The sequence below is a fragment of the Lonchura striata genome, chromosome 7 (genome assembly GCF_046129695.1).
Source record: "Lonchura striata isolate bLonStr1 chromosome 7, bLonStr1.mat, whole genome shotgun sequence".
In the NCBI taxonomy this organism is placed as follows: Eukaryota; Metazoa; Chordata; class Aves; order Passeriformes; family Estrildidae; genus Lonchura; species Lonchura striata.
Window position 1 is genome coordinate 12218500 of NC_134609.1, and position 25947 is coordinate 12244446.

Below are 25947 nucleotides of genomic sequence, written 5' to 3' on the forward strand. Positions count from 1 at the left end.
AGCAGGCTGTAGGTGTTAATCTAGCACACAGATTTGCAGGCAACCTCTGAGCTGAAATGTTTCCTTCCTACCTATTCACCACCAGCCCTGGAAGGGTTCTTCTATGACTTGCCTCCATCATGTTGACATGAAATAAACTGATGGTTAGCAGGGAAAAAGAGGAGGAATGAAAATCAAGTCAGAGGCTCTTGGAAATTCTTCATTGGTTTTAGCAACTAAAGTAAATATTTGATGGGAAAAGCAGATAATAATCAAGCAGAGTTGGCACAGGCCTCATATATCCCACTGGCAGCATGGGAAGGATGGCTGGGGAGATGGAGGGATGTTTATCTTGCCAGCAAGAGAGACTGATATGTCCTGGGAAATGTGGACCACAAACAGGGCTCGTGCATGAGATGGCATGTGTGTGTCATGTCAGATTTTATTGAAGACTCTAACTGGGGCCTCAGTGGTGCTTTGGCTTCTGTCAGTTGTTCTGTAAGCAGGTATCCTCCACTCTCCTAATGCAGTCATGCTGCTGGCTCATTTGTCAGTGGCTGTACTGACACCAGGGCTTCCAGCTGAATCCACTGGGCTCTACTTGGCTCATTGCACTTTGCTGAGTAAGACTGGGAACAGTAAAGCTTTTAAAACAGCCTGAAGAGCAGGGGCTACAGGAGCCTGTGGCTCGTGGGGAGGGGACAGTGTATGTTGTGGAGGATGTCTCGTGAAGGGGTTTACACAAATGCTTCTCTGAGTGCTGTAGAAAGGTCAGAAGGAGTTTTCTTGCCCAGATTCTGAATATATCTCAAGTTTGAAGCCAAGGACTATGTCAGCAGTGGATGGCTGGGGTTCTTGCTCCTTCCCCTTCCTGAATGCTCATGCAGTTGTATTTCATGTTGCTTTGCAGTGCTCGCTTTGGTCAAACTGTGGAATCTTTTCTTCAGGCAAGAACCTAAGTGAATGGTTACCATTCTCTCTGAGATAGTGAAAACACACAGTATGGCTTTATTTGTGCCTTTGTAGGCAAAGAATGGCGTGTTAGGCTTGAGCACACTTAGTCTGCTCATGTCATTAATTGCAACAGAGATCATTCACCTATAGCAGTGAGCCTGTGCTGATTCACTCATTTGACCTCCTTTGATTCTTGAAGTTCCTGGAAAGCTGCTGGTGGCTCTGAGAGCTCAAGCTCCCCACTTCCTCTTAATGTGCTCATTGGTGTGCTGCTAGTTTGCTTTATGAACTGTACAGTAGGCAGTACTCAGTGTATGTGTTCCTGTTAAAAACAAGTAGATAGGAATTCTCTTTCTCTTACCAGATCCACCTGCTGGATAATTCAAAGAAAAATTTCGGACAAGTTGTTAGCTGATAAACTGAAAAATATACATGTGAATAGAAAAGGCAGCTTTCAGTGACACCAAGTGTAGAAAGTACAATATCAAAGGTGCACACTATGACATTTTTAAAAAGATTCCTCTCTTCTAGGTATTTTTAATAGCTTTTTTGCTTTTGCCACTGTGGTATACATATTAATATCTGCCTTCAGTCAGATTATCTTTGCAAGGTAAGTACTAGGTAATGAAATGCAGGACAAGAAAATAAATTGCCTTGGCCCACTCTTCAGGGTGCTCATTTGAGATACAAATAGAATTACTTAAATCATCTTGATTTCTACTCTGTAGTGTTGAAAGTCTAATTTTTGTGTTACTTGAACAGAAAAGTGGAGACTGTGCTAAGTTTATGTACATTTTTTCTTTTAATTTGTTTGTTTTGGTTTCCCAGTACAGTAATACCAAGGGGTTCACAGATACTAGTGTGTGTAAACAGAGTTTGTGACCAACTGTGTAGACTTTAGGTTGTCTTTAAGATCCATTTGTATATATACTGTTAGGGGTCGTATTACACTTTTACACATGGAGGTGTTTGTTTCTGGGAAGTTGTGAGAGCATGGGAAAAGGCTGTTACCAGGTGTTGATGTTAGTGGTTTTACTGGAGGAAAGACTTTCAGAAAATATATTTGCTGGCATTTCTTGAAAAAATTCTTATATTAGTTTATTGTGTCATGTTGTCACTTGAACCTCCTCCTTGTGTCTGTAGCTGAAGGCAAGAGATGAGGATTTTGCCACTGTCTTGTTTCTCTAGCTTTCACTGGCTGAGAAAAGTGGAACTTGGCTCTTTCATCTTCACATGGCTCCAGACGTGTGTTCCCCTCGGTGACTTTGTGACTCTTGTACAGTTGCTACTGCAGCAGAGCTGGAGGTGCTGCTTGGGTGTGGGAGCCCCTCTGCCTTTGCACATGAGGCATTGTGGCACTGGGATCATTCTGCACTGGGAGGCTGGAAAACAGACTCTGGCTTTCAGAAGTCACCTGCAGTGGCAGTAGTGTACTGCTACAGATTTATTCATTTTAGCTGGTCTTTGAAATGGCAATGCAGAAATACTGAAATGGAAAGGAGAGAGGGAGGGGTCATTATATGCTTCTTTTCTTTGCATTTTTTCTTAGGCATCTGCTCTTAGCTCTTGTCAGAAAGGATATACTGAATCACTGGGGGCCTCTGGTCATTCCTAAGGCCTAGGATGATTTTTTATGTTTGTTTCTACTAATTCTGCAGATGGGGAAGTGGTGTCAGTCTAAGACTTCCTGGTATCCCGGTTTAAGGTGGTGGTTTGGTTTGGTATACTGTCCTTTGCTACCCTGTTGCAAATCCTGAGATATGTCAGTTGTTCTGTAGTACAGTCTTGCTGGAAAAAATGAGAGAATATGGGGAGAAGTCTTTGTCTTGAAGTGCAGGATGAGGGAGCTAATTCGCTTTTGCTGAGAATGTCTCAGAGAGGAAGTTTAAATTTAAACAAGCATGAAGGAACCTGAAGGTTCAGACTAGTCTCACACTACAAAATGTATTTGATGTAAATTCGGTTTCTGTCTTGAAGCAACTCAAATGATATCTTAGCAGCTGGCACCAATTGACTATCTCCCGGAATTGGCATGATGACAGCAATCAAACGGAATTTATTGCTTTGAGTTTGATTCTTCTTCCGGACTCTTCCCATTCTCAGAAATGTAATCTAGAACATGTTCCCACAGGAATGATAGTTGTAAGCCTACTTTAACAGCAAGGACTGAGCATGGTCCTAATGCAGGATGAAGACAAGTGGACTGCAGTACTGAGCAGAGTGTATATTCCAGTTGAGAACAGGAAGATTATGTATTTGTAGAGGAAGTTTGTAAACTTTTTTCTTCATGACATAGATTCTTATCACAGAGCTGATTCACATCTAAGTGTTAGTTTTCTTGATGCTTCTTTCTACTGCTTTAGGAAAGAATCTGCCTTTTCACTGAAGTAGCTAAAATTTAGGCTGCTAAAAGTTATCCCCTGCTCCTTTTTCTTTTTCCTTTCTTAAGACAGGTGTACTAAATAAAGAGTGAGCTTTAGACATAAGACCTTAGTGTGTATATATATATATGTGTGTGTGTGTGTATATATATATATAACACCAGTACACTATAGTTTGATAAAATAAGCCAGTAAATGCTGCAGTGGATGTAGTCCTTTGCACAGGGAAGCATTTTGAACAGTGTGTGTTGAAGAAAGTATGTTGGAATTAAGTTTTTATGACTTGTTTTCTGATAGGTGTGAAAATAATCACTTTTACTGATAAATCTTGATTTATGTCAATAATTCTTTTGCCCAGTATTTAAATTAGTTTTTAAAGCTGACTTCTACTTCCTCTTGCCAGAAGAGGGAATAACCTGAAACAGGTGTGTGCTTTTGCTCACATTTGTTCCTAAAGCAATAAATAAATTTCAGTGGAGTGGGATGGGATTCAAAAAAGGCACTTTTCTTTCAACCTCCCTGGCAGGTGATCCTTTGTGGAGCTTTTGGCAAAGCTGTGGCTGGAGGGTGTGTTCACATGGCAGCTGCCCATAGCTGAAGCAGAAGTCCTCTGTGCATCTCTTTGGAGCAGGAGGCACTCAGGGCATCACAGCTGTGTCTGAATTCGGGAGGATCTCGTGCTGTGCTGTCAGTGCAGGGTGGCAGTGTGACACCTAACCAGCTCCTCCTGCCCTCTGGCTTGGGTTTGGCCCTCACCTTGCCTACTTGGGACCAATCACCTTTTTGGGTTTGTGGTAGGTGTCGTTCTCCAGGCTCTGTCTCTCAAAAGCATGCCTCAGCTCCATGCAGACAGATCTCTCTGTGCTTCCTTGGCAGCCCCTTCTCACACAGCTTCCTAACAGGCTGATTAGGCACAGTGAACTTTTTCTTCATCTTGTTGTTGTTATGTAAATGTTCACACTTGGCAGCTCCAGACTGCTGGGATTTGTAGATATCCTCTACCTGTCTCTGTCTGAAAATGTTCTTCAAATCTTGAGTGCCCTTGGAGGAGAAAGACCTGGTGAGGATGAACCTCCTGCAAAGCAGGCATGCATGTAGTGATGAGAGTAGAAAACTGGAAACTATTTCCCTGGAGAAAAATGGAGCCTAGAAAATGGGTCTCATGTTATTCAGCCATCTCTTCCACCGCTTCTTTGGGATATCAGACAGAACTGGTCAGACAAGAAAATTATTTTCTTAGGAAACAGTAAGATATACTGTGCATCAGTATAAAATCAGTCATATTCCCACTCTGCTGGAGATTGCCAGTTGTTTTTGAAATGAAGTTATCTGCTTCTACGATTTTATTTCTGTTGAGTATACCATACTTTAGCATCAAGTTATCCTGAGTATCTACTGAAGTTTGATGCACTGTGGAAAATTAGGACAAACTATGATGGTTTTGGTCTGCTGTCTTCTGTACTCAAGCAGGATTGTTGTTTTGACCTTCCCAGTTAGAGTTTCTTACAGTGGTGACTTTACTGATTGTGCACAGCCATTTCTGTCCATCCATTGTGCATGAAGTGTCCTGCCTCAATGAGTGGACTGCATGTTTGTGTAAAATGCAGCAGTTTCATTTGTATAGGTCCTTAACTCTTACAAATTATGCTAACACAGCCATTCTTGCTTTCTAGTTAAGTAAATCAAAATCAAAAGCCATCCCAGAGAAATCCCAGTTCTTTTAAAAGGCATTTTCTCATCAGGTATGTTCTAAAGAAACCCAGCAGTAATGTCCATAAAATGACAGTGCTATGTTTGCAGAGCAATAATGTTAAAGGTACCTGGGTTAAATGTAGGTTTAGTTTACCTGCTGAACAGAGATACAAAAACCATACTGTGTAAAGGACTGATAAAGATAAATAGATACACTTTAGTTTGTGTATCAAACATGAGTAAGTTTTCTCCTTTTTTAAGGACCATCTTCTTAAGCATTCACATTTTAAGTTCTGCTACAAAAGAGATACATAGTCTGCACTTTCCTGTCTGTGTAGATACTCATTGCTTCAGACTGCAGATAGAATAATTTTCCAAATTGCAAGATTCTTTTTTTTTTTTTTTTGGCTGGAAAACAGTAAATGAATATTAGATGAGTGTTTGTAATATCCTGTACTTAAGTTTTAAGCATCAGCTATTGTTCAGGGCTAGACAGCTCTGTAACGTAGCAGGAAAAGAGCTTAATGAAATCCAGTATTTGAAAGCAGGAGGTAGATGAATTCAGACTTGGAACAGCAGTGCCAAATTTTAGCATAGCTAACATTTGCAGTAATTTCTGTGGGTGTATGACTTTATTTATCACTTGAATTCTTGAATGTGAACCTTTATGTTTTCTAAAGGATAGGCTTTATTTTAGGCAGATTATGGAAATTACTGGTTGAATTTCACAGTTTTGTGAAAGGTGGGAAATAAGCCAAATGTCCCAGGCCTAGAATCCTGTAAGGTAGGTCAGATGTGTTGTTGTGCTCCTGTTAGCTATAAGGTATACTTCCACTGTGCATTAAGCATAAACACCTCCAGTCCACAAATGACCTGGAGAAATAAGTTTTATCTTTAGGGCAGAGGGAAGAGAAATTATTTCTTTGCAAGCTCTTGGTAAAGAAGGGATCTTTTAGTTGTTATTTTAATACAGTTAAGACTACTTTGCATTTTAAACTTCAGAGAGACCCTGTATGAGAAAAGTATTAAAGCCAACCCATTCACTGCTCTGCTGGACTGAAAAAAAATTTTGGATATTTTGTCTCCTACTGGGAACAAACTTTTGTTAGACCGGAGTAAGGTAGAAAATTGAGGTTTTGGTTTTATTCCTTATGTGTTTAGGTACCAGGTTTTCCCCCATAAGTACTGAATTGACTCTGGTGCTGATTTGATAAGAGTCAAATGTTTACACTGCGCCAAAGGCCACCAGGTGATGAAGACCTTTGGGGATGGGGTGGGTGAGCGTTTATCAAGTCACTGGTTGGGCTGTGTGCTGGTGCTGTCTGGAACAGGACGAGTGATCCTGCAGGGAGGGGAGCTGTGACCCTCTAGGACTGGTGGCAGGAAACCCACCCAGCCTGACCTTTCACTGCTCTCAGTTGTGGCGGCTGACTGCTGGGTGCTCCCAGGGCTGGAGTGTGCTTTTTCTCTGGGAGCTGTGCTTGAGTTGGCCTGTTTTGTTGCCCTGGAGACAGAAGAGTGTGGTATGCTTTCCCCCCGACCAGAAATAGTTTCCTGTACCTTGTGACCGGAGTGCTGTACTCCTCCTCTGGTCTCTGGCCAGGCTGTGTGGTGCTGGAGGGATGGAGTGTGGGGTGGTGACCTCTTGTCACAAGTTCTGGTGTGGCTGCTGCCCATGAACACTAGCTGCCCTGCCAGCCCCCCTCCCTCTGCACGATGGTGTAGGATTTCAGGGGAGCAATTGCTCTTGATTTACATCTCCCATGGCATTTTGATGGTTATGTCATTTTGTTTGAGCCTTGCTCCTGTCAGCTGTCTGTCCTGACTGTCAGGACTTGGGAGCTGAACAGCACGTGGTGAGCTCTTGCCTCTTCTTCCCCCTTTGCTCAGCTGTTTTTGCTGCCTGCTTCTCTGTGTCCTTGTACTTGGGAACAGATTCTCAGCAAGTATAGCTGTGCATGAGGGCAATGTGATCTGAATAGATGAAGGATCCCCTTCTGTAGGAGTTCCAAGTAGAGCTGGGAGGGAAAGTGGGGAATTTGCAAGGCCAAAGCATGCGAGCAGGCTGTAGATAGTTTATCTTAAACTGTTGTCCTGCTGTGAGAATCTATCCAGAGTGCAGAGTGTGCAACACTGTCTGTTACTTTGCTACTGTGTTTTGCAAAACTTCATTTGTGAGAGATGTTGCTAAAAGCAAAGCAAAGACACCCCCACCTCTCCCAGCCAATGCAGGTGAGAAAGTGCTTGCACTGCACCAAGGCCTCAGGAGCATGGAAGTTCTCCAGGCTTTCTTGCTGCCTGGTATTTTATTGGAGAGTGGTTCTGGCACAGAACTCTAAAATATATGCAACAACAACAATAATTTCCAGGACTGAGAAAGAAGAAGAGATGAAGGGAGTAATTTACCTTCCCCCATCCCTGAACAATAGCAGATGAGGATGTAAGCACGTCTCAGCCCTATAAGGTATTAATTGGGACATTTTCTATAATTCAGTAGTGGAAAAGAAGATGGGAATCATGCAGTGCCCTGAGCTTCTATTTCCAGCCTGGGAGAGAAAAGTGCTGAGATTTGGCTCAGCCTCTATCTTCTGCTTATGGGGAAGAGAACAATTGCCCAAATCCTCCTTTACAGAGAGAAGGGAAGATGATGCAGAGACCAAGGAGCTGAACAGGCAGTTTTCAGGCAGAGTAGTGCAGTGCAGCTTTGTTTAAGTGGGTCTCCATTGGGGTTCCTATAAATCAAAGGGTGCTGCATTCCTACCAGTGACTTGCTGAGTAGTCCAACCGGCCAAGGGTCCTACTTACTCCTGTGTGTCACAGGGATACAGAATCACACCTGTGTTGAAGATCCACTAGGGAAGAAATGTCAAGAGTGGGCAGGGACTGCTACTCTGCTACTTCCCTTTGCTATGTTCTTTAGATGGCTGGAATGGGAAGTCCAAGGACTGGACGTTCTTACTTGTCTTGTTCTGGGCATCTGCATGCGCAAAAGTTTAGATTTTAGCAGCTGCCAGGGCTGCCTAAAAGAGTTTGTCTCCCTCAGTTCCTTTCAGTCAATCTGTGCTTGTCCAGTGTGAGAATTTCATAGGAGAAGATGGGGTTGTTGTAGTGTAAATTCAGGAGTCAACCACTGCTGTACTGAAATGTCTCAGTGCTTCTTGGCTGAGAAAGGCAGAGTTGCTCTAAGTCCTTCTTCTTTCCTTGAACTCACACATGGGAACAGTCTCCTTGATATTTTTCTTTAATCCAGATGAATGTCATGCTGGAACTGATGTTGCCTTTGGGCTGGAATAAGCATACTTAGCATTTGAGCAGAACTTCTTGCCTGGAGATTTTTAAGTGCATGATCAGCATTTCACCAGCGAGTCTGTCCATGGACACTGAAGTATGGTTACCTTTACAGTTCACTGAAGCTGGCAGAGTTCCCTATTTCATGTGATGGCTGTGCACTAGCAGGAGCTGTGTATTTCACCCTCCTACTCTGCCCTTCTTTTGCAGTGTTTCTTTGGAGTGGAAGCAGTTCCTTTTCCCGTTTCATGTGTGTTTTTTCTTCTGAGACTTTTCCTTCAACTCTCCAGCCTTGGAGAAAGGATACCTCCCAGAAAGGGTCTCACTGGAAGTGGCTTTGCATATTTGAGAAGCTGATGGAAGAACAGTGCCTTTCATTCTGCAGCTAGTCACTTTGAATCAAAGAGTGCAATACCAGTTTAGTGCTGGCTCTGTAGCGTGAGCAGCAGTCCTTGTGCAGCCTCAGCTGCGTAGCCCCCTCCTGAAATGCCTGTGAAGTTTTGGGAGACAGACACATTCCAGCAGTTCTCAGCCTTCAGGATGTCTGTTGGGTCACTGTGTTCCTCTCTCTGTTGAATATGAGCAAGAGCTTAATTCAGAGTTGTGGTACCTAAGACCTTGTTTCTTTTTCTCTTTCAGATCACCAGAAACTGGAACGTGAAGCTCGAATTTGCCGACTTCTAAAGCATCCAAATATTGGTAAATTCCCTGGGCTCAGAGGGGTAGTGCTGAGACAAGAGCAGCAGTGCAGCTGCTGTAAGAGAACAGATGTATTCTGAATGTTCACACAGCTCGTCAAAGTTGCCTGTTGAGATCACCTCAATAGTTTATCTCTCTGACAAATTCTGTATCCAGCCCTGTCCCATGCCTTAGCATCCTGCCCCAGACATTCACCAAAGTGTGCTGTGTTCCTGCCAGCTCATCCCTGCAGAGCTGTCCTTGCTCTTTGGGTGAGGCATGACTCTTGTCTGCTCATCTGACATTCTGCAATGGAAGTCAGGTGTTGCGTTTGTTTTCCTCACATCCATCCTCTGTTCTCCTTGGCCCTTACTGACATGTCAGTTTAAATCTAGTATTCAGAGAAAAGCCCAAAATTAAAGGGGGGTGGGCTAATACTTCAGCTCCTCTCGTTGCAGTGGCAACTTACTCTGAAAGCAAGGGACTGAGACTCAGTTGCCTATATTGAAGGGGGGGAAAGAAAAGAGTACTGGAGCAAAGGGAATAGTTTGTCTAAAAATACAGAGGAAGGCAAAATAAGGCACAATATAAAAAAAACCTTCCTTATTTACTGAAATGTAGAGAGGACATGTTTTTTTCTAGTTCCAAAGTACCATGGAAGCTTGGCCCATTAATAACCCCCTTTTTAGCTTTTTAAAATAAATATATCCTCTAGGATCCTAGCTACAATCTGATTTGAGCTAATTTATTTAAGAAAACATTAAGAAATACCAAACTGCCACTTTTAACCAAACCACAGTTAAATGTCCATTCCTGGGAAGACTATGATATATTACTTTGTATTACTTTTGCATAACTCAGGCAGTGGAGATAATACTTTAAGGGCATCTCTCTGGTCTTCTGACTTTCAGCTTTGTAATCATTTGCTCCTGTCCTCTGAGGGCATGGGAGAAGAAAGGTGCCTTAGAGCATACCCCATGGACTGGCATGTGTACACCACCCCTTGTGTGATGAACAAGCAGTTTCCACAAGCTCAGGACCTGACTTAATGCGAAGTTCCTTAGCAGCAGCTTTTAATCAGAAAGAGCTTTCTTGCATCTGAGTGTAGTTGTGATATAGGTATGTCTTGAGAGGCCCAGGGGCCACCTTCTGCAATAATTTGCAGTGATGAATATATCAGCAGTAAATTTATTGCTCGGCAGTATTCAAACTGACTAAAACTCTAGTTATTGCACTTCATTTGCCCTGTTAGACTTACTATACTTAGTTTAGTAGGTGATGTCACTTTATATTTTGACCTTAACTTCACTTCCATAACCTCTCCTTTTTATACTTTCTTACATTTTTTCTTTCCAAACCTCTCACAGAGTAAATCTTATACACAGAAGGAAAACTACTCTTATAAGTAAACAGCATGGTTAAGAAATATTTCACATTCCTAGGTCAGTTCTACAGTTGTAATGAGTGGCAGTGCTAGTCTCCTGTTCTGTTGTGGTTTGGAAAAGACAACACTTTGGGGGAATGTCAGTGGTCCCTTGCATTTTCTATAGAGAATTTCGTGTCTTCCTAGGAAGAACAGTTTTTCTTTTAAGAAAAAGAACAAGTCGTTGTAAACTCAATGAATGCTTACAAATAAAAATAAAGGGATTCATTTTTATGCCTGCAACACAGAATCAAAGTGCATTGAATAAGACCTCAAGAAGTCATATGGTTCATTTAGCAGTCCTGTGAAAATCTTTTATACCTGGCTGGTTCCAGGCATGTTTGTACTTAAAAAACTTCAATCCTTTCACAGCCCCTGGCGGCACTCTTTCAAATGTTTCATTTTTCTGTCAGTTTAACATTAAAAACATAATTTGCCTTTCTTTTAGCTTGTTGTTTCTAGTTCTATCTGGAGTATCTGGGGAAAGTAGTTTCTTCTAACAGTCTTTTGCATATTTGAAGACTGTTATCATGTCTCTTTTTAGTCTTTTTCTTCAGACTAAACAAACCCAGTTCTTTCAATCTTTTCTCATATGTCATGTTTTCTAGATCTCCAGTCTTTTTTTTTTTTTTTTTCTCCTTTCCTCTCTCCTCCTTCTCTGGACTCTCTCCAGTTGCTTCATATCTTTCTAGAAATGTGATGCCCAAAACTGGACATGACTGAGGTCATGTCAGTGCTGGCCAGAGGGGAAAGAATTGCTTCACCTGTCCCACCAAAGATGTTTGTTTTGTATACCAACCTTTGAAGCTTTTCATTTAAATATATTCTTGATGTACATTTGTTTTTTGACACATTATTGGTCCACACTACTTTCTGCACAACTTCTGGCAAGCAAACTTTTTTTTTTTTCTTGTATAAAAGAGGATCCTGGTTGAACTGACTGTATATTACCTTTGTCTTTATTAAAAAATGACAAAAAAGAAGAAATCCAGTTTGGAGGTTTGCCTCTCCACATTTGTCAAAACCATTTTGATTTATCTTCTGATAGTGTAAAAGGGTTGCAGCTCCCACAATAACGTGCTCTTTGATAACTATGCCATATATTGAATCATGTAGCTAGTTAATAACACTGTTGAATACTGTTGGACTCCAGTCAAACTCTTGAAGATATCACTTTATAGATTGTTCCAGTTTGACAATGATCAATTGTGAGTATTTTTTCAATGAGTTGTATCCACTATTGTCAGCTAGTTTTGAATACACATTTTTTCTTAATTGCTTGTGGGAAGAGCATGTGAGACACTGTCAGAAGCCTTGCTGAAGTCCAGATGCTACATGCATTGCTGCTTCCATGTTCCTTGGACTTTTATTTTGTCATAGAAAGGAAACATGTTCTGATATAGTAGGGTTTGTTCCTCAAAATGTGTATTAGCAGTTAGTAATCACCAAGTTACTGGCATTCCATGTTGTAAACTCATCTTCATGAGTGCTTGGTGTCTTGCCTCAGTGTGAGCTATGTGAATAACATTCCACAAACCATAAGGAATTCTGCAGCTTTTGCACTTGCTTTCAAGTTCAATTTTTGTTGTTACTGTTTTTGTTGCAAACTGTGTTGTAGTAAATAGACAGGGATGTGACCTGTAGTGAGTCTGGGGCAGAAGACTGTAAGTTAGAACTCTGAGGCAGGCTGGTTTTCCCTCTTGCCTGTACACAGGATATGAAGCAAGCCTGTTGTTGAATTTGTGGTCTTATTCATTTACTGCAGGACAGTTGATTCTGAATTGCAATACACTGACCATAACACTGCTACTCTGATAAAGTAAAAGATTCCTCTAGATACAAAGTAGAAGTGGTATTTCCATTTGCTGTTGCTATTTTTTGGAAATGACTGCTTTCTGAGTTATCCTAAAATGCCTTCATCAAATATCAGCTGTAATTACAGGCTTTGGCTCTGTAGCTGGGTGTTTGGCTTGTCTTTAGATGCACATTATGGCCAAGGTAATCACAGTGGAGTAATCCCTCTAAAAGCTTGGTGTTGCAATAAGGGGTTTTTTGTCTGGACTAAAGAAAGTTTACTTGAGGCACTTTTCTTCTGATTTCTGACTTATGGTATGCATGATATGGAATGTGTCATTATAGCTGGTCAGACTTCATTAGAGTAAGGACTTCTTTCCCTAAATTTCAGTTTGTTCTTTCTCCTTCTGACAACTCCTAGAGAACTTTGCATTCTGGCTCAGAGAGACATTTGCCAGCCATGGTCATCAAATTCAAAAGAATTGGACAGAGATCAGACAGTGATGTGTTCTTTTCAAAAAAGGCATCCATTACTGAGGATATGGGTGTGTAGAAGAGGCAGAAGAATCATTAAAACCCCACTGTCCATAAAGAGATAAAGTGCCTGTGGAAGTTGGCAAGAGTTATTGCTCTGTGGGAAATTCCACTTCTAGAACAACTTAGTGTTCCAGTGATTCACTTACATATAGATCTTGTGACATTAGACATGGATGTATTTGTGAATGTGTAGAAGCTGATGATACAGCTGCTTCCCCCTTAATCCCTGTTTTGCTGGAAAGAGGCAGATTTCTGTAAGAGCACTCATAGCCCTGACGCTTCATTTGCAGATACTTTGCTGGTTGTGCCACTGAAAATTGTGCAATTGCTAAGGTCACAACTAAAATTACAATGTCTTGAATATCAACTCCTGCTTACAGGAACAGCTCTTTTGGTCTTCTGCTCAGCTGAAAGCTTTAATCAGTCTGAAAATCTGAATTTGATTTTTAAGTCCTGTAGTTTATCCACTACATACACTGTCTTGTGAAACATTCATTTTTTCCCCATGCTTCCTGCTAGCAATCAAATGTTTAAAGCAGTAACAGAGCTGGGAACCTTAGAATCTTCCTGCGGGTTTGTTCAGTGCAAATACGAATTTCAGAAACATGTTAAACATGACCTTTCCTGTCTTATTTCCCAAAGCAATAATGATGCAAAATTCAATGAAAATAATAATTCATCATTTTGAAAAGTCTTTTCTAGCATTCTCCTACAAAGATAGGGTTGTGACTTGTTCAGTCTGTTCTGTGTGTGGATTTTGTCCACTGTGTGAAGGTGCTGCCCTTCTCCTAAATCTTCTTTGTTATGGCAGTCTAAATATGGGCCTCTTCTCTGGATTTGTCACCACTTGATCTGTATTCCTTCTTAGGTATTTTAAATCTAGCTGTTCAAAAGAAGGTCTTGAATATCTTTTGTTCATAGTTGGAACTGAGCACTTTTGGTTGGTCATTGTGCCCCAGCTCATGGCAGCCCATTCTGTGAAGAACTGCATGCACTTAGGTCTAGAATAATAAAAACACATATTTTAAGAGAGGTTGGTAGTAGCCCAAGAGCCAGAGCCAAATTATTTTTCTGATTTCTGCTTTTGTATCCTCTGCTGAAAGCTTCAGAGTTAATTTCTTTGAGGGAATTTATAGCAGTGGTGAAATGCTGTCCTCAGCATCTATCAGAATTATTGCCTTTTCAGGTTTTTCCTGCTTCAGACTTCTCCAAAATATGCTTGCACCTGAATTCTTCTTATTTTAACTTTTATCTGTTGGCTTTTCTCAGCATAAAACCACAAATTTGGGCATGTCCTTATTTGAAATGGGGAGAAAATGGTATAGAAATCTCCTGTGAATTAGAAGAACTTATTTTGACCCAGTTGAATTTTATTTCCTTTGACAAGTGGTCTGTCCTCTTAGTACCTCTGAGTTGTGGGAGTGATTTTGATGGATGTGTATAAGAAAAGGGCTCCAGTTTGTGTGCCCTTAAATGATGGTTACAGCTGAGGTGTGAAGTGGGGCAAAGACAGAAAAAAGGATGCTGTGCTTCTGTGTCCAGCCCAGCTGGATTATCCCACAACGCTCATAGTGAGCCTTTGTGGGAAACAGGTATGTGGATCACGTCTGCAGACTTAATACTGGACTTGTTGTCTTGGTGGTATCAGCCACAACTTCAAGTTCACTCATTCCTCATTTTAACATACTAGTCTTGATTACAAAGCCTCCAGTATTTCCCCCCTGCTGCCATTTAGAATGTTTTCCTATCACCTTTTCCTTAACAAGAAATTTGAATTGCTTCCTTAGTGAACAAGAAAAAAAAATGTAGGCTGTGTTTTGCTGTAAACAGCAGATTTCCTTGTTTTCATTTGGCTGCAGGCATCCAGACTGCCTTTGCATTTGGGACAGAAAGGATGTAATGTGCAAAGAATAGTTAAAATGCTGGGGATTATCCAGTATTTTGGCCATGATTGCTGCCCTATGGATACTCAGTGGTATCCAAGTGGGATGCTCCCATGCATGGCTGCCTGTGTAAATCTGCTGCCCTGTGATTTCTATTGCTGGGGGACTGTTTCTGGTACAGAGAGGATGGTATGGGGAAGGTGGAGTAGGGGGAAAAGAGACCTTGTAGTAAGAGTTATGCTTTGAGACTTTCTCAGTTACTGAGCAGCTTTTCCTTGGAAGTGTCATGGGGCTGTCTCAGAGGACAGCAAGTTGCCGAGCTTCCTAAGAGGTCAAACAGAAATATTCTTGGACTTACACCTTTAACCTGCTCTCTTCCTATCTGCCAAAACAAAGAAAAACCACCAACACTCAATAATCCCTCAAAGAGACTATCAGCTAAAGTGAGTTCCTGCTAGAAAGTTTGAGCCTTTGAGCTGCAAGTTACCATTAGTTATTTCTAGTCTCTGTACTGTTAGACATTTAAGTGAGTGCCCATGCATGTTTGCCTGGTGGAATGCTCCCTAAAACCCCAAGCAGTCATTTCTCATTCTGATTTTCACAGTTAATTATTTCACTATTATTTACATCTGCATGTTTTCTTCTTTCACTGCCACCTCTTCCTATAGCTTTTCCTGTGGTTTTAAGAAAACCATTTTTCCATAATACATCTCAATGTGGGAATGGAGTAATAATTGCATTTTTTCTTGCCAGGGGATATATTTATTCTGTATGTCTCTCTGATCTGCACTAGAGACATATTTGGATTCTGTTATTCATCTATTTAGGTGTGAGATTTATCTGTAGCAAGCAATCCCTTAAAAAAATAAATAGTGGGATAAGGGCCAGATTCTGTGCACTCAAAGGTACTGCAAAAATCAGAGGAGGATTCCCCTGCTTTCTGCCTTCCCCCCCACCCCAGTGAGGAATGGAGAGAGCCTCCTCTGGGCTCCCTCTGCCCGAGGCCTGATCAGAGCAGGGGGTGGCTGCACTCTGGTCAGATCCTGCAGGAGACAGGCAGCCTTTGGAGCAGAGCCTGCGGCCGTGCCCGGGGGTCGTGGCTGTCCTGGGCAGTGCGAGGCACGAGCTGAGAGCATCAGGTTCACACAGCAAGGGCTGGGGATGGCAGGCACAGCACTTGCCTGCATGGATTCATCCCTGATGGCAGAAATGCCAACATGCAGAGCATTGTATGAGAGATCTAAAATTTGTCGTGGCCACTATCTGTATTTTATTGATTTTAATAAAGTGGGTGTTCTCTGCATATTTTCTTTGAGACACCAGTGAAGTTGGCTTGTTAGTATTTTGGGTGTTTTCAGAAAAATCTCTCATATAATACTAGTGGTTATCAGAAGTACTTTGCTTATCTGCTGTGTGGCTAATAGGAAATTATTAATAACAATTCTGGATGGTCATAATTGCACTGTTATCAGAAGAGCAGGAAATATTCCTGTGAATGCACTCTTTTGGCTCGTCTAATGTTTAAGTAGGACATTCTAGATGTTATGTATCATGTGCTGAACTTCAGCTTTTCAATACAGACATTATAAAAGCGAAGGAAAAATAACATTTTACTTGGCACTGAAATGTTTTTTAAAAATACTTTGTGGGGTTTTTTTTATTTTTGCTTTTTAGTTCTGCAGAAAGACAGGTTTCTCAACAGGAAAGGTACTGTTCTCCCTACAGCTCTTTTCTAGGCTGTGAATTTCTATGCATAAGGGAATTTCCCAACTGGGCACCTTAGCTTCATTTTTTAAGGCTAGAGAGTTAAAAAGGTTACTGTAAGAACAATGGTGAGTGGGACAGGAGGCCCACCTCTCTGCTTGTTGGCCTTTTCAAACCTCCTTAGCACTGTTCCTTACCTTTATTTGCAGAGCCTGCAGCAGCTTGGTTCTGCCAGAACCTGGGCAGAGTATTAACAAATCCTTCTTCTCTTCCATTTTCCAAAGCTTTGGAACTGCAGTTGGTGTGAAATGCTGTGTGCTTGGGGTGTTTACAGCAGGCTGGTATATGTCCAGCATACCCTGACCTCGCTGTGTCAGATTTGGGGGAGGAGGAAGGAGAGCACGTTTCTGAGGGGCTGGGGAACAGCAGCCTGCTATGTCCTGTTAGCTAACTGTCCTGCTGCTGCTGGGTGCTGCTCTGACAAAGCTGGTCATTAGCTGCTGGGACAGATGATTTCTAGAGGATTATTTGCATTACACAATTTAATGCTTTTTAATAGCGAATTTTTAATTAAAAGGAGAGTCCTTTTGGAAGCAGCCTGAGCAGCTGCAACGGAATTCTGCGTGTTAAATGTAATTAGAGAAACAGCTGGGGTGGGAGCCGAGCACCCAGCTCACAGGCAGTCACAGGCTGGTAGTGGCTCCTCGTGGGACAGACATCCTGAGTGATGTGAAGCGTGCAGGAAGTATCCTGGCACACAGCCAGGCTTGGGGATGGTGGGACAGTTCCCATCTTGGCTGCCCAGGCTGGTGAGCAGCTGGGGAAGCAGAGAGTGTGGGTGGTAGCCATCTGCGTCAGTTCACTTGTCACTTGTGCTGCCATGGACGATGGTGCTCAGTTTGCAGTCTGTCGGGCCATGTGGATTTGTAATAGCTTCAGTACCTCCTGGCACATCCCAGAGTACCAATAGAAGAGGACATCAGATAGGTTTTAACCATCCAGTTTTATTCTACTGGTTCTGATATGCAGAGTGCCTTGAAATAAACCCTTGCAGCATCTCTTACCTCTTCTATTTCTCCCCAATACAGGCAGATGTCTGATGTCGGTTGAAAGTTGCTGAAAAGTGAAGCTGTGGTTGTTCCTAATGAGTGGCTGATGTTTAATAACATGGTTCAGTCCAGAAGATCCCAGAGCACTTTCGAGTTTGCAGTACTAATGCTGCATGGCAGAGTTCCTGTGTTGCAACTACCATGACCCAGGAGACAACCATAAACCTCTGCACTGTCTTTTATTGGCTCTGCAACACCGACAGCTTAATTTGAGAGCCCTAAATATTGCATAAATACAGCACTCGGTGTGTGTTGGTGCAGAGGTAGTTGGCTGATACTGTCCTTTATGTGCCCCTAGTATCAAAATGCTTTACACTTCAGAGCACTAGTGAACCTAGATTTAGCAGACAAGATTACCTGTAGCTTGAGCACTTTCCCTAAGGACATGCAGAGATCACTGATATGTAGGAGCAAGCAGATTTCATCCCGTGTTACGTTTTCCTAAGCAGAGAGGAGTGATTGCTGCATGAAGATACTGGGAATTGTCCTGTGAAATTCTGCTTTTATACTTGGTTTTTGTTGCAACTTTGGAAACTTCTTTGTTTTAAGATATTTACTTGCAGCAGGTTGCCAGAAATCACCCTGTGTCAACAAGAGCCTACCTGCCCCAGCCATAGACTAAGCCCCTGTACAGCTCTGAGCTGCTATTTCCTGTGGATATGGGATACAGAGAATGTTCATCCTGGGGCTTATGTGGCAGGCATAAATCCTTCTGGCCTCTTGTGCTTGACATAAGAGTAAAAAGATAATAATATTCATCACACTGGACAGAGTGAAAGGGAGATGTGGGTCACAACTAGGCTACGTATATTCTGTGTTTGTGACACCAGTACCAATTAGCCTTTTAGATATGATATTTTAAAGATGACATGTCTGTTGCTTTTCAATGTCTCATGTTCTTGTCGTTCAGGTGGATTTTTATGGAATTGGATAGCTCTTTTCTGATTTCTTCATGATTTACTTCAACTTTTGGATTCACAGAGCCTTGCTTAGCGTGACTCAGCAGCAATTTGCATTTGTTGTTAGGCTGTTGCAGTTTGTTATGAAGGATGTTTTCCTCTTATGTTCAGTTGGTTTGTATCACAGGCATCAGAGAGCTGAGGCTGTCTGTACAGGGTCACTTCAGGCATGGAATGCAAACCATATGGCATGACTGTTGCTGCATTGCTGTTTTTCACTAAAATGCCTCATTTTCTCTCATTAATATAATAGCTTATCAGTATTATTTCTTTGTAAAATAAAAAGTGTAAGTGCACAAGGATTTTGGAACACTTTGAAGTAGCAGCTTGAAGTTCTGTTCTTGAGGCAAGATTTCCAGTGAGACTCTGAAGACAGCAGTCAGGGAAAAGTAATATTCACAACAGATGTTCTTAGAAAGTGCTTGAACTCTGCTCCGCAGCTGCTGTTAGGTTCAGTAACCGCAGCTCGTCCCCTTGAGCCACTCAGTGTGGTATCAGGCTCTTTGCAAATGCTCTGGATTGCGTTAGGGCCTCGGACCTTGCACACACACCCACACAAGACAGAAAAATCTTGCCCTAACTTGCAGAGTGTGCTGAAGATCTGAGTTTTTGGGGAAAGAGAGCCATTTGCTATCTTTGTTTTTCTGTTGTTAGTTACTTTTCCAGAAGACCAGTGTTGTGGGAGATGCTACCTATACAATAAAATCAGTTTACATAGGTTAAGGCTGGAGAGAAGACTGAGGGAAGAAAAGGATGCTTAAAGCAATTAGTTAGGTTCTATCTTGTGTGTTGTAATGCCTCACAGCTCTTTAACAGTGCAGTTACGGGTGTGCATTTAAAATTGGAGGGCCAGCATTGAGTAGCGCTCTCATCACCCTTGGTGGAGTACCACTGCAGTACCAGATTCAGGAGATACTGAAAAAAACCCCATTAGGCTTTCTTTGTGGCTTGCTGAAAACGTTTCATCAAGATGCTGTATTGAAACCACTGCTTATTCCTCCCAGAATCTATGTGCTTTTTGGCAATATCATCCAAGTGGTGATGCACACTTTCTCCTGACTGAGCAGCTGGTTTTGTTGGAAAGGTTTCTACCTCCCAGTCTGTAATTGATGCTGCTCCTTTGGACAGCATTTTTTCTGGCAGTGCTTACTAGTGCTTTGTGGTTTTTAGGTATTATTTTGAAAGTTATCTGTAAGACTTATCAGTATTACAAAATTAGATGTGCTTGTGAACTCTACAAAACTACTTTGGTTTTTTGTATGGATGGGATCTTTTTTTTCTCCTGAATTAAACTTTAGGTGAAGTCTTTCACCATATCCTGTAATTGATTTAGTGCCTTGTTGTCTGACTTGCTTCTGTTTTCTTTCTTACTCCCCTCTCTGTCTGTTCTTGTGAACCTAACCATTGTAGTACATCCATCAGAGATCTTTCAATGGAAAGAGTCATCAGGTGACTCCAGCTGTGAGTGATGTTGGCAGGGTCTAATTTCCTACATCTAAAAGAATCCCTGTGTTAATAGTGTTTGGCTAGGAAGGAAATATGGTTTGAATTGCTGCTTCTTGGTCACAGAATCAGCTAATAGAAATAATCCACCTCATCTTCTGGTGAGTAGAATGAGATGAGCTCCCTTGTCAAATACTGATCATTTTTTAGTTTGGTTGTATTTTGAAAGACACTCTGTTAACTGTTGTGCAACTTCCCTCTTGCTGCAGCTTGAGACTCCTTTTGTGATATGTGCATTTGTCTAGCCTACTGTGCTAGACACATGCATCACTGATCCATTGATGAGAAGAAAAAAAAAAAAAGGAGTACTGTAATATTTTTGAAGAAAAGTTTAACTGGATGAATACTTTTGTTTTTATTTCTCTGTTTTTCTTATTATGGATAATCAGGTTTCAGGAGTACTTTGCCCTCCAGTGTTTCCATATAATTATATTTTTCACTCCCTTATAACCCACATTACAAGGTTATACAGATATGAGCAGCTTTTGTGTCAACCACTGTGTTAAAGCTGAACTTGTGGTAGTAAAGGAGCTGTTAGACAGTGTGTCAGGACCAGCAGCTTGTGGAAGAAATGGGAACCTCTTTTCATGAGAAGATGTTTGAAACCGAGGACAGCCCAGTACTTGAGTTTTGCTCTTGGAACTGGCCATTCGGGAACCTGTATTTTACCTTCAGGTGGAGGACATTTGCACATGTTATCTTTAAGCAGAGACTCTATACTGTCTGGATGGTGAAGGTATTAGATGTTTTCTGTTTGTGTATCTTCATGGTGAATACTCACACAATGTGGATCATATTTGTGAACCACCAAAGTGAAGAGGAGGCACAGAGACTTTTAAAATATTTTTTATCATTCAGTTACTTCTGAATATATGCCATTTCATGGACTAGCTGAATAGTTTTGGAAAAGGCAGGTCATGTTTTTAAGCTAATCATCCCTCAGTTAGGGATGCTAGTGCTGTAGTAGAAAGCAGGGCATTTTAACTTTGCATGTCAGCAGAGTGAACCATGACCTCAGAGCTGTCCATTGCAGACTCCTTGCTAGTCAGGAGAGCTCTTGTGGCTCTGCAGGAGGGTAGGTAAGCAACACTTTAGGGTGAAAGGACACCAGGTTTTATTTCTGTTCTGCTACTGTGTATTGGTTTTGTTTATTCGCATCAGTGTGAAGTTAGGGCTGGAATTGAGACTCACAAGAGTTTTGGTATTTTCAGACTTTTATTTTTTTTCCTTTCTGACTCCACTTATTGCTGTCTGACTTCACACTGCTATTCTGAGCTGTCACTCATTATTCCTGTGCAAAGTAGTGGTGCCCAGTGTAATTTTTCCTACAGCTTTTCTGGATTTTGCTATTCTACCATTACTCCCTGAGCTTCATTACCTCGGCAGTTGAAATCCCAGGCAGATTTTATTCCAGCATCATTGTGGGCTGTCGTGAAGAGGCAGCTCCCTTGTTAAGTTAATGACCTGTGTCCTGCCTTCAAGGCCTTCTTTTGCTGTGCAGCCCTAGGGTGGTGCATAACTTCAGTATGAACTGTCTCTGTCGTCTTGTCATGGCTCCTCACCTAAGGATGCAAGTAGTGTTTTACTGTCCTTGAAGGCTCTTTTTGCTGCCTCTGTGAGTCTCTGCCAGCTGAATTGCTACTTCCTTCCCTTTTCATAATGTAGTTGACAAAATTGCTTTCCTTGGGACAAAGGAATAGCACCAATCAGCTCATTTGTGTTTTATTTTCTGTTGTAATTTGCTGCTCGAATCTTTGCGTCAAAGTTTATCATTCACTGTTCCTCACTTCTACCTGCCAACATGTTTATATGTCTTTTTCAAGGCCACTGTTCTCAGCATGCTGGTGGCTGTACTCCTCCATCGTGGTATCACTCGTGGCACTTTCCTCTGTGCTTGGTGTTTCTTGCAGTGCTTTGGTGACCATTCAGGTGCCAGAGGAAGGAGAATGCTTTTTCATGCCCACTGAGCATCACCAAACATGACCTTGTTAGTACATTCAGCTTTCCTTGAAGTTTCTCCATCTGTTCATAACATCTCTCTGCAGACTTTTGCCTGTGTTCTGGGTTTCAGCTCTTGTTGATGTGCTTTTGTCCTGGTTTCACCTCAAGCAGTCTTTACTGGAGTGAAAACTGCCCTGCACTGGAAATCCAAGTGTCTTTTTCAGCTGCTTTCTGTCCTGTTTCCAATCTTGAATGGAAATCTCTCCTAGGAAATACCTTTCTTCTCACTTGTGTTTTTGTAATGCCGCCTCTGCTGCTTTCTTCCAAGTGCTTGGGAGACAAGTTTTCTTGTTAACACAAATTTGTGTTACAATATAGTTATTACAGACACAACTAAGACTGCTTACTTGGAAGAATTTTTTGTTTGCAGCAAGTGATTTACAGGACATAGTTGGTCAGGGTGATGTGTCTGTTCTCACGCATTAGGAACAGCATGTTGAACCTGAATGCTGTATTGGCTTGCTCACAGCATTTTGCTGGATGGAGTGCTCCTCCCAGACCCCTGCAGTTAGATATGGGGAAATGCTAAGGAAAGGAAACTAGCCAAGGGACCAGGTCAGAGAGCTTTTAGATAAAAGGAGAAAAAATATGGGAATCAACAGGCAAAAAAACCAAGGAAAGAATTAAATCCTCTGAGGAAGGGTACTGGCAGTGGTCTCTGCACATCTGTGCTACTCTATCTTCTGGGTTTGAGTGTGTTTGCATGCACATGGAAGGGTGCCTGAGCAAAGGAGAGTTGCAAGGAGGAGTAAAGAAGCGCATTAACAACATGTGCAAAAGCTGTTCCATATGTGCCCAGTGCTAGTTTGAAACCTTCCCAATACAGTGATGATGGTAGTTGATGTCATGCATTGATAAGAGGTGCAAACTGACTTCTTGATACTGACAGAGAGAAAATGATGATGCTGGGAAAATCAAGGCAGGTCACTGTGTTGTATGGGGAAGAGAATGGAAGGTAGGGAAGAGAGGCAAAGGTAACATTAAAGTGACAGAGCAGGATAATGAGATTTTTCTTGTAACTATGAGAACGGTCAACGCTACTTTGGTCAATACTCAATTACAAGGTGTTAAAGTGACTGAGACCTGGTCTTGTCTCAGCTAGTTGCTTTACTTTGGTGAATCAATAGGCAAAGATTATAGATGGTCATGTGAAGAAGACATCTTGTTCTAGTCAGGATGTGAAGGCTTAGGAATTGAGTGAAAGAGAATTGCTAACTTGTGACTGATTGGCAGAGGAAAGAGTGATGTTCTGCAGCAGAAGAAAAAACCAAAAAAGTATGGTTTCTGTAGCCATATGAAGTTTCTTCTCTTGGGTTACAATAGTGCCTAGGTATCCAAGAATGTTGAAGAAATGGAGATTTTGATTCAGGCAAGAGGAAATGGCACCATGCTGAGTGCATAGATACAATTGTTATTGCCTGTATGTAACATGGGGATAAGAGAACAGAACCTCAGAGATCCCAAAATATCAGGGGATAGTGGCCCATCATGGGCCTGGGACATGGAACGGTAAAAGATGAAAGTTAATTTAGGTAAAAGGAGCAGAATTTAAGAGGGATAGCTGAAGGTGGATGAAATATTGAGAAGCGGAATGTGATCAAATATGTCTTTGGAAACATGTGACTTGCTGGTCAGAAAAATGAGACAAGAAACTGGTTCTGAATTTTGGGTAAGAATTTGCAGTGTAAGTCAGAATGAAGAGAGGAAAAAGAAATAACAGAAGAAAGAAAGAACATTGTTGAGCCTTACAGATAAACGGCAGAAAGGGGGCCAATGGTACTGACATGCAGGTAGAGTCAGAAGTCAATTTATGGATTGAAGGCTTGTTTTGGGGACTCGGAAAAACGTTTGTTTTAGGAAATAATGGATTGGGAGAGATGCCAAAATACAACCATGTAGGAAAAAGTTGGCAGATATGAAAGGAGGGTACTGAAATATTAGAGAGGAAGAATGAACAGGAGGTCAAAAATACTCAGAGCTTGTTTTGACGCTGGAGAGGGGTGAATATATGTGCAGGACACCCATCTGTTCCTTTGAGATAACGGAAAAAAATAGGTCACTAAGGGAGCACACAGAGTAAAGGGCATGGGGAATTAATAGACTGAGTAGGTTGAGGGAGAACTCGGTTGTGTGCATGAGTTTGATTTCTGAAGTGTCATATTTGCTCTTTAAATCTTCACTTCTTGATTATGTTTTTGCAGTGCGACTCCATGACAGTATTTCAGAAGAAGGTTTCCATTACCTCGTCTTTGATCTGTAAGTGTCTGTCTCTGATGCTTCATCATAATGCAGGCACATTGGTGGGTGACTAAGAGTGGAATAAAAAGCACTTGCATTAGGATAATTCTCCCTTTCTCTTTTGAGACCTGTAAATACTTCTGGCCTATCTGACAAAAATCCATTGACTGTGTGGTGGGGACAGACCAGGAAGGCTTCTGGTACCAGGTGTAAGTGTGGGATGGCAAAGAATGTCTATCCTGTGTATGGAGACAGTTTGATTTTTGTCTCTGAGGCAGCCCAGCGGGGGTCAGAGGAGGGCTGTCCTTTGCAAGCTCAGCATACACTACGCTCAGCAGAGGTGTGTGGGCAGTTCATGTGCAGTGTGTCAGCAGTGTCCTGTACACTGCTGGTCCAGGGGCTCAGTCATGTGGCTGTAGCCATGGTGGTGGAGCTCTGCCTGTAAGGCAGCATCCCATGCAGGCTGTGGCAAAGGGCCCGGGTGGGTGGCCATATACATCCTGTGCAGCCTTTAACTGCACAAGCATGGGCTCTGTAACATCCTTTGTTCTTTTGCACTCCAGGGTTACTGGTGGGGAGCTCTTTGAAGATATTGTTGCTAGAGAATACTACAGTGAAGCAGATGCCAGGTAAGGCTGTTTCCAGACCCTTGCATGCATGTTCCATATACATGTACAAGTGGAATGAGTTTCCTGACTGCTGATCTGCCGTGGCTTTGTTCTAACACTCTTGCCCCTTGTCTGGATGAAACAAATCCTCTTTCTGCTTTAACATGAACTTAATTGTCACCAGACAGCCTGACTCAGTATAGCTGTAGACCTTGCCCGCTTGCAGACATTGTTGTCTCTGTCACTTGCACATTCTGTGCTGTTTGCTGGGAGAGCCACTGCTGCAGCTTTGTCTACCTGGCCTTTTTGGTGGGTGGTGACAGTGTGTCCTTACTAAGCAAACATAAAGGAGAGTTGTGAGGGTGCTGCCTGCTTGGCTTTCTTTTTCTAGCATGTTTCCAGTGAGGTGCCACTGCTGTTGGGCAGATCCTGAGTCTAGGTAATGGTTTACAGGGCAGTGAGGAAACGAGGCTTTGAAGGCTGTGTTTTTGTGGAAGTCTCTGACTGACAGTCAGCTGGTCAGTGCAGTGACAGAAGGCACAACATGAGAGACCAACCTTCATATTTTAATGTTAAAAAGATTTGGAGTTATGCCCTTCTGTTCCTGAATGTATCCCCTCTCTCCCACATGTGAGGTTCCTGAAGTGGCATGTGCATGTCCCTGTTTATACAGGGTGGATGTTATGTGCAGCAGTAGCTGAGGGTGTTGTCTGACCCATCCATCTTCTGGACATGCAGCATCTGGAATCAAAGCCAGGATTAGGCCACTCCTGTTCTGCATTTGCATGGCCTCGGAGTGGCCCAGTGGTGACATTTCACTCTGCTGACTGAACACCCAGTCATGTTCTTATCCCATACTAACACTTGCTGAAGCAGAAATCAGGGGAGCCATGGGAAGAGAGGTGTAAGAAGGAAGTGGTGGGTACTGTGGCAGGTTGAGCTTGACAGGCAGTACTTTAAGGACGATGATACTGAGTGCAGGGAAGGAAAGAGAGTGTGACCTGGGGTGTTGGTGTAGGTACTGCTAATGGAGTCTGCAGGCACTTATTTGCTTTCCCCGTGGTTCACTTACAGTGTCTGTCTTCTGGTCATTACAGGCTTTCAAATGAGGCACTGCCCTGCGTGCTCTGCCAGGAGCCATCTGGTGATTGGGAAGGCCAGTGAACTCATCAGCTCTGCTGGAGCTCCTGGCAGAGAGATCTGAGAGCCCCATAGA

General features: G+C 42.3%; 1 protein-coding gene across 17 annotated transcripts in view; it reads left to right on the forward strand.

Moving 5' to 3' along the window:
* CAMK2G (calcium/calmodulin dependent protein kinase II gamma) overlaps positions 1–25947 on the forward strand; it is a 119044-nt gene that overhangs the window by 44183 nt on the left and 48914 nt on the right. For all 17 annotated transcript variants that reach the window (XM_031505230.2, XM_031505224.2, XM_031505225.2 and 14 more), the window contains exons 3-5: positions 8934–8993; positions 24087–24141; positions 24687–24752. In XM_031505230.2, coding sequence (XP_031361090.1) covers positions 8934–8993; positions 24087–24141; positions 24687–24752 — 181 coding nt within the window. The remainder of the gene's footprint in view (positions 1–8933; positions 8994–24086; positions 24142–24686; positions 24753–25947) is intronic.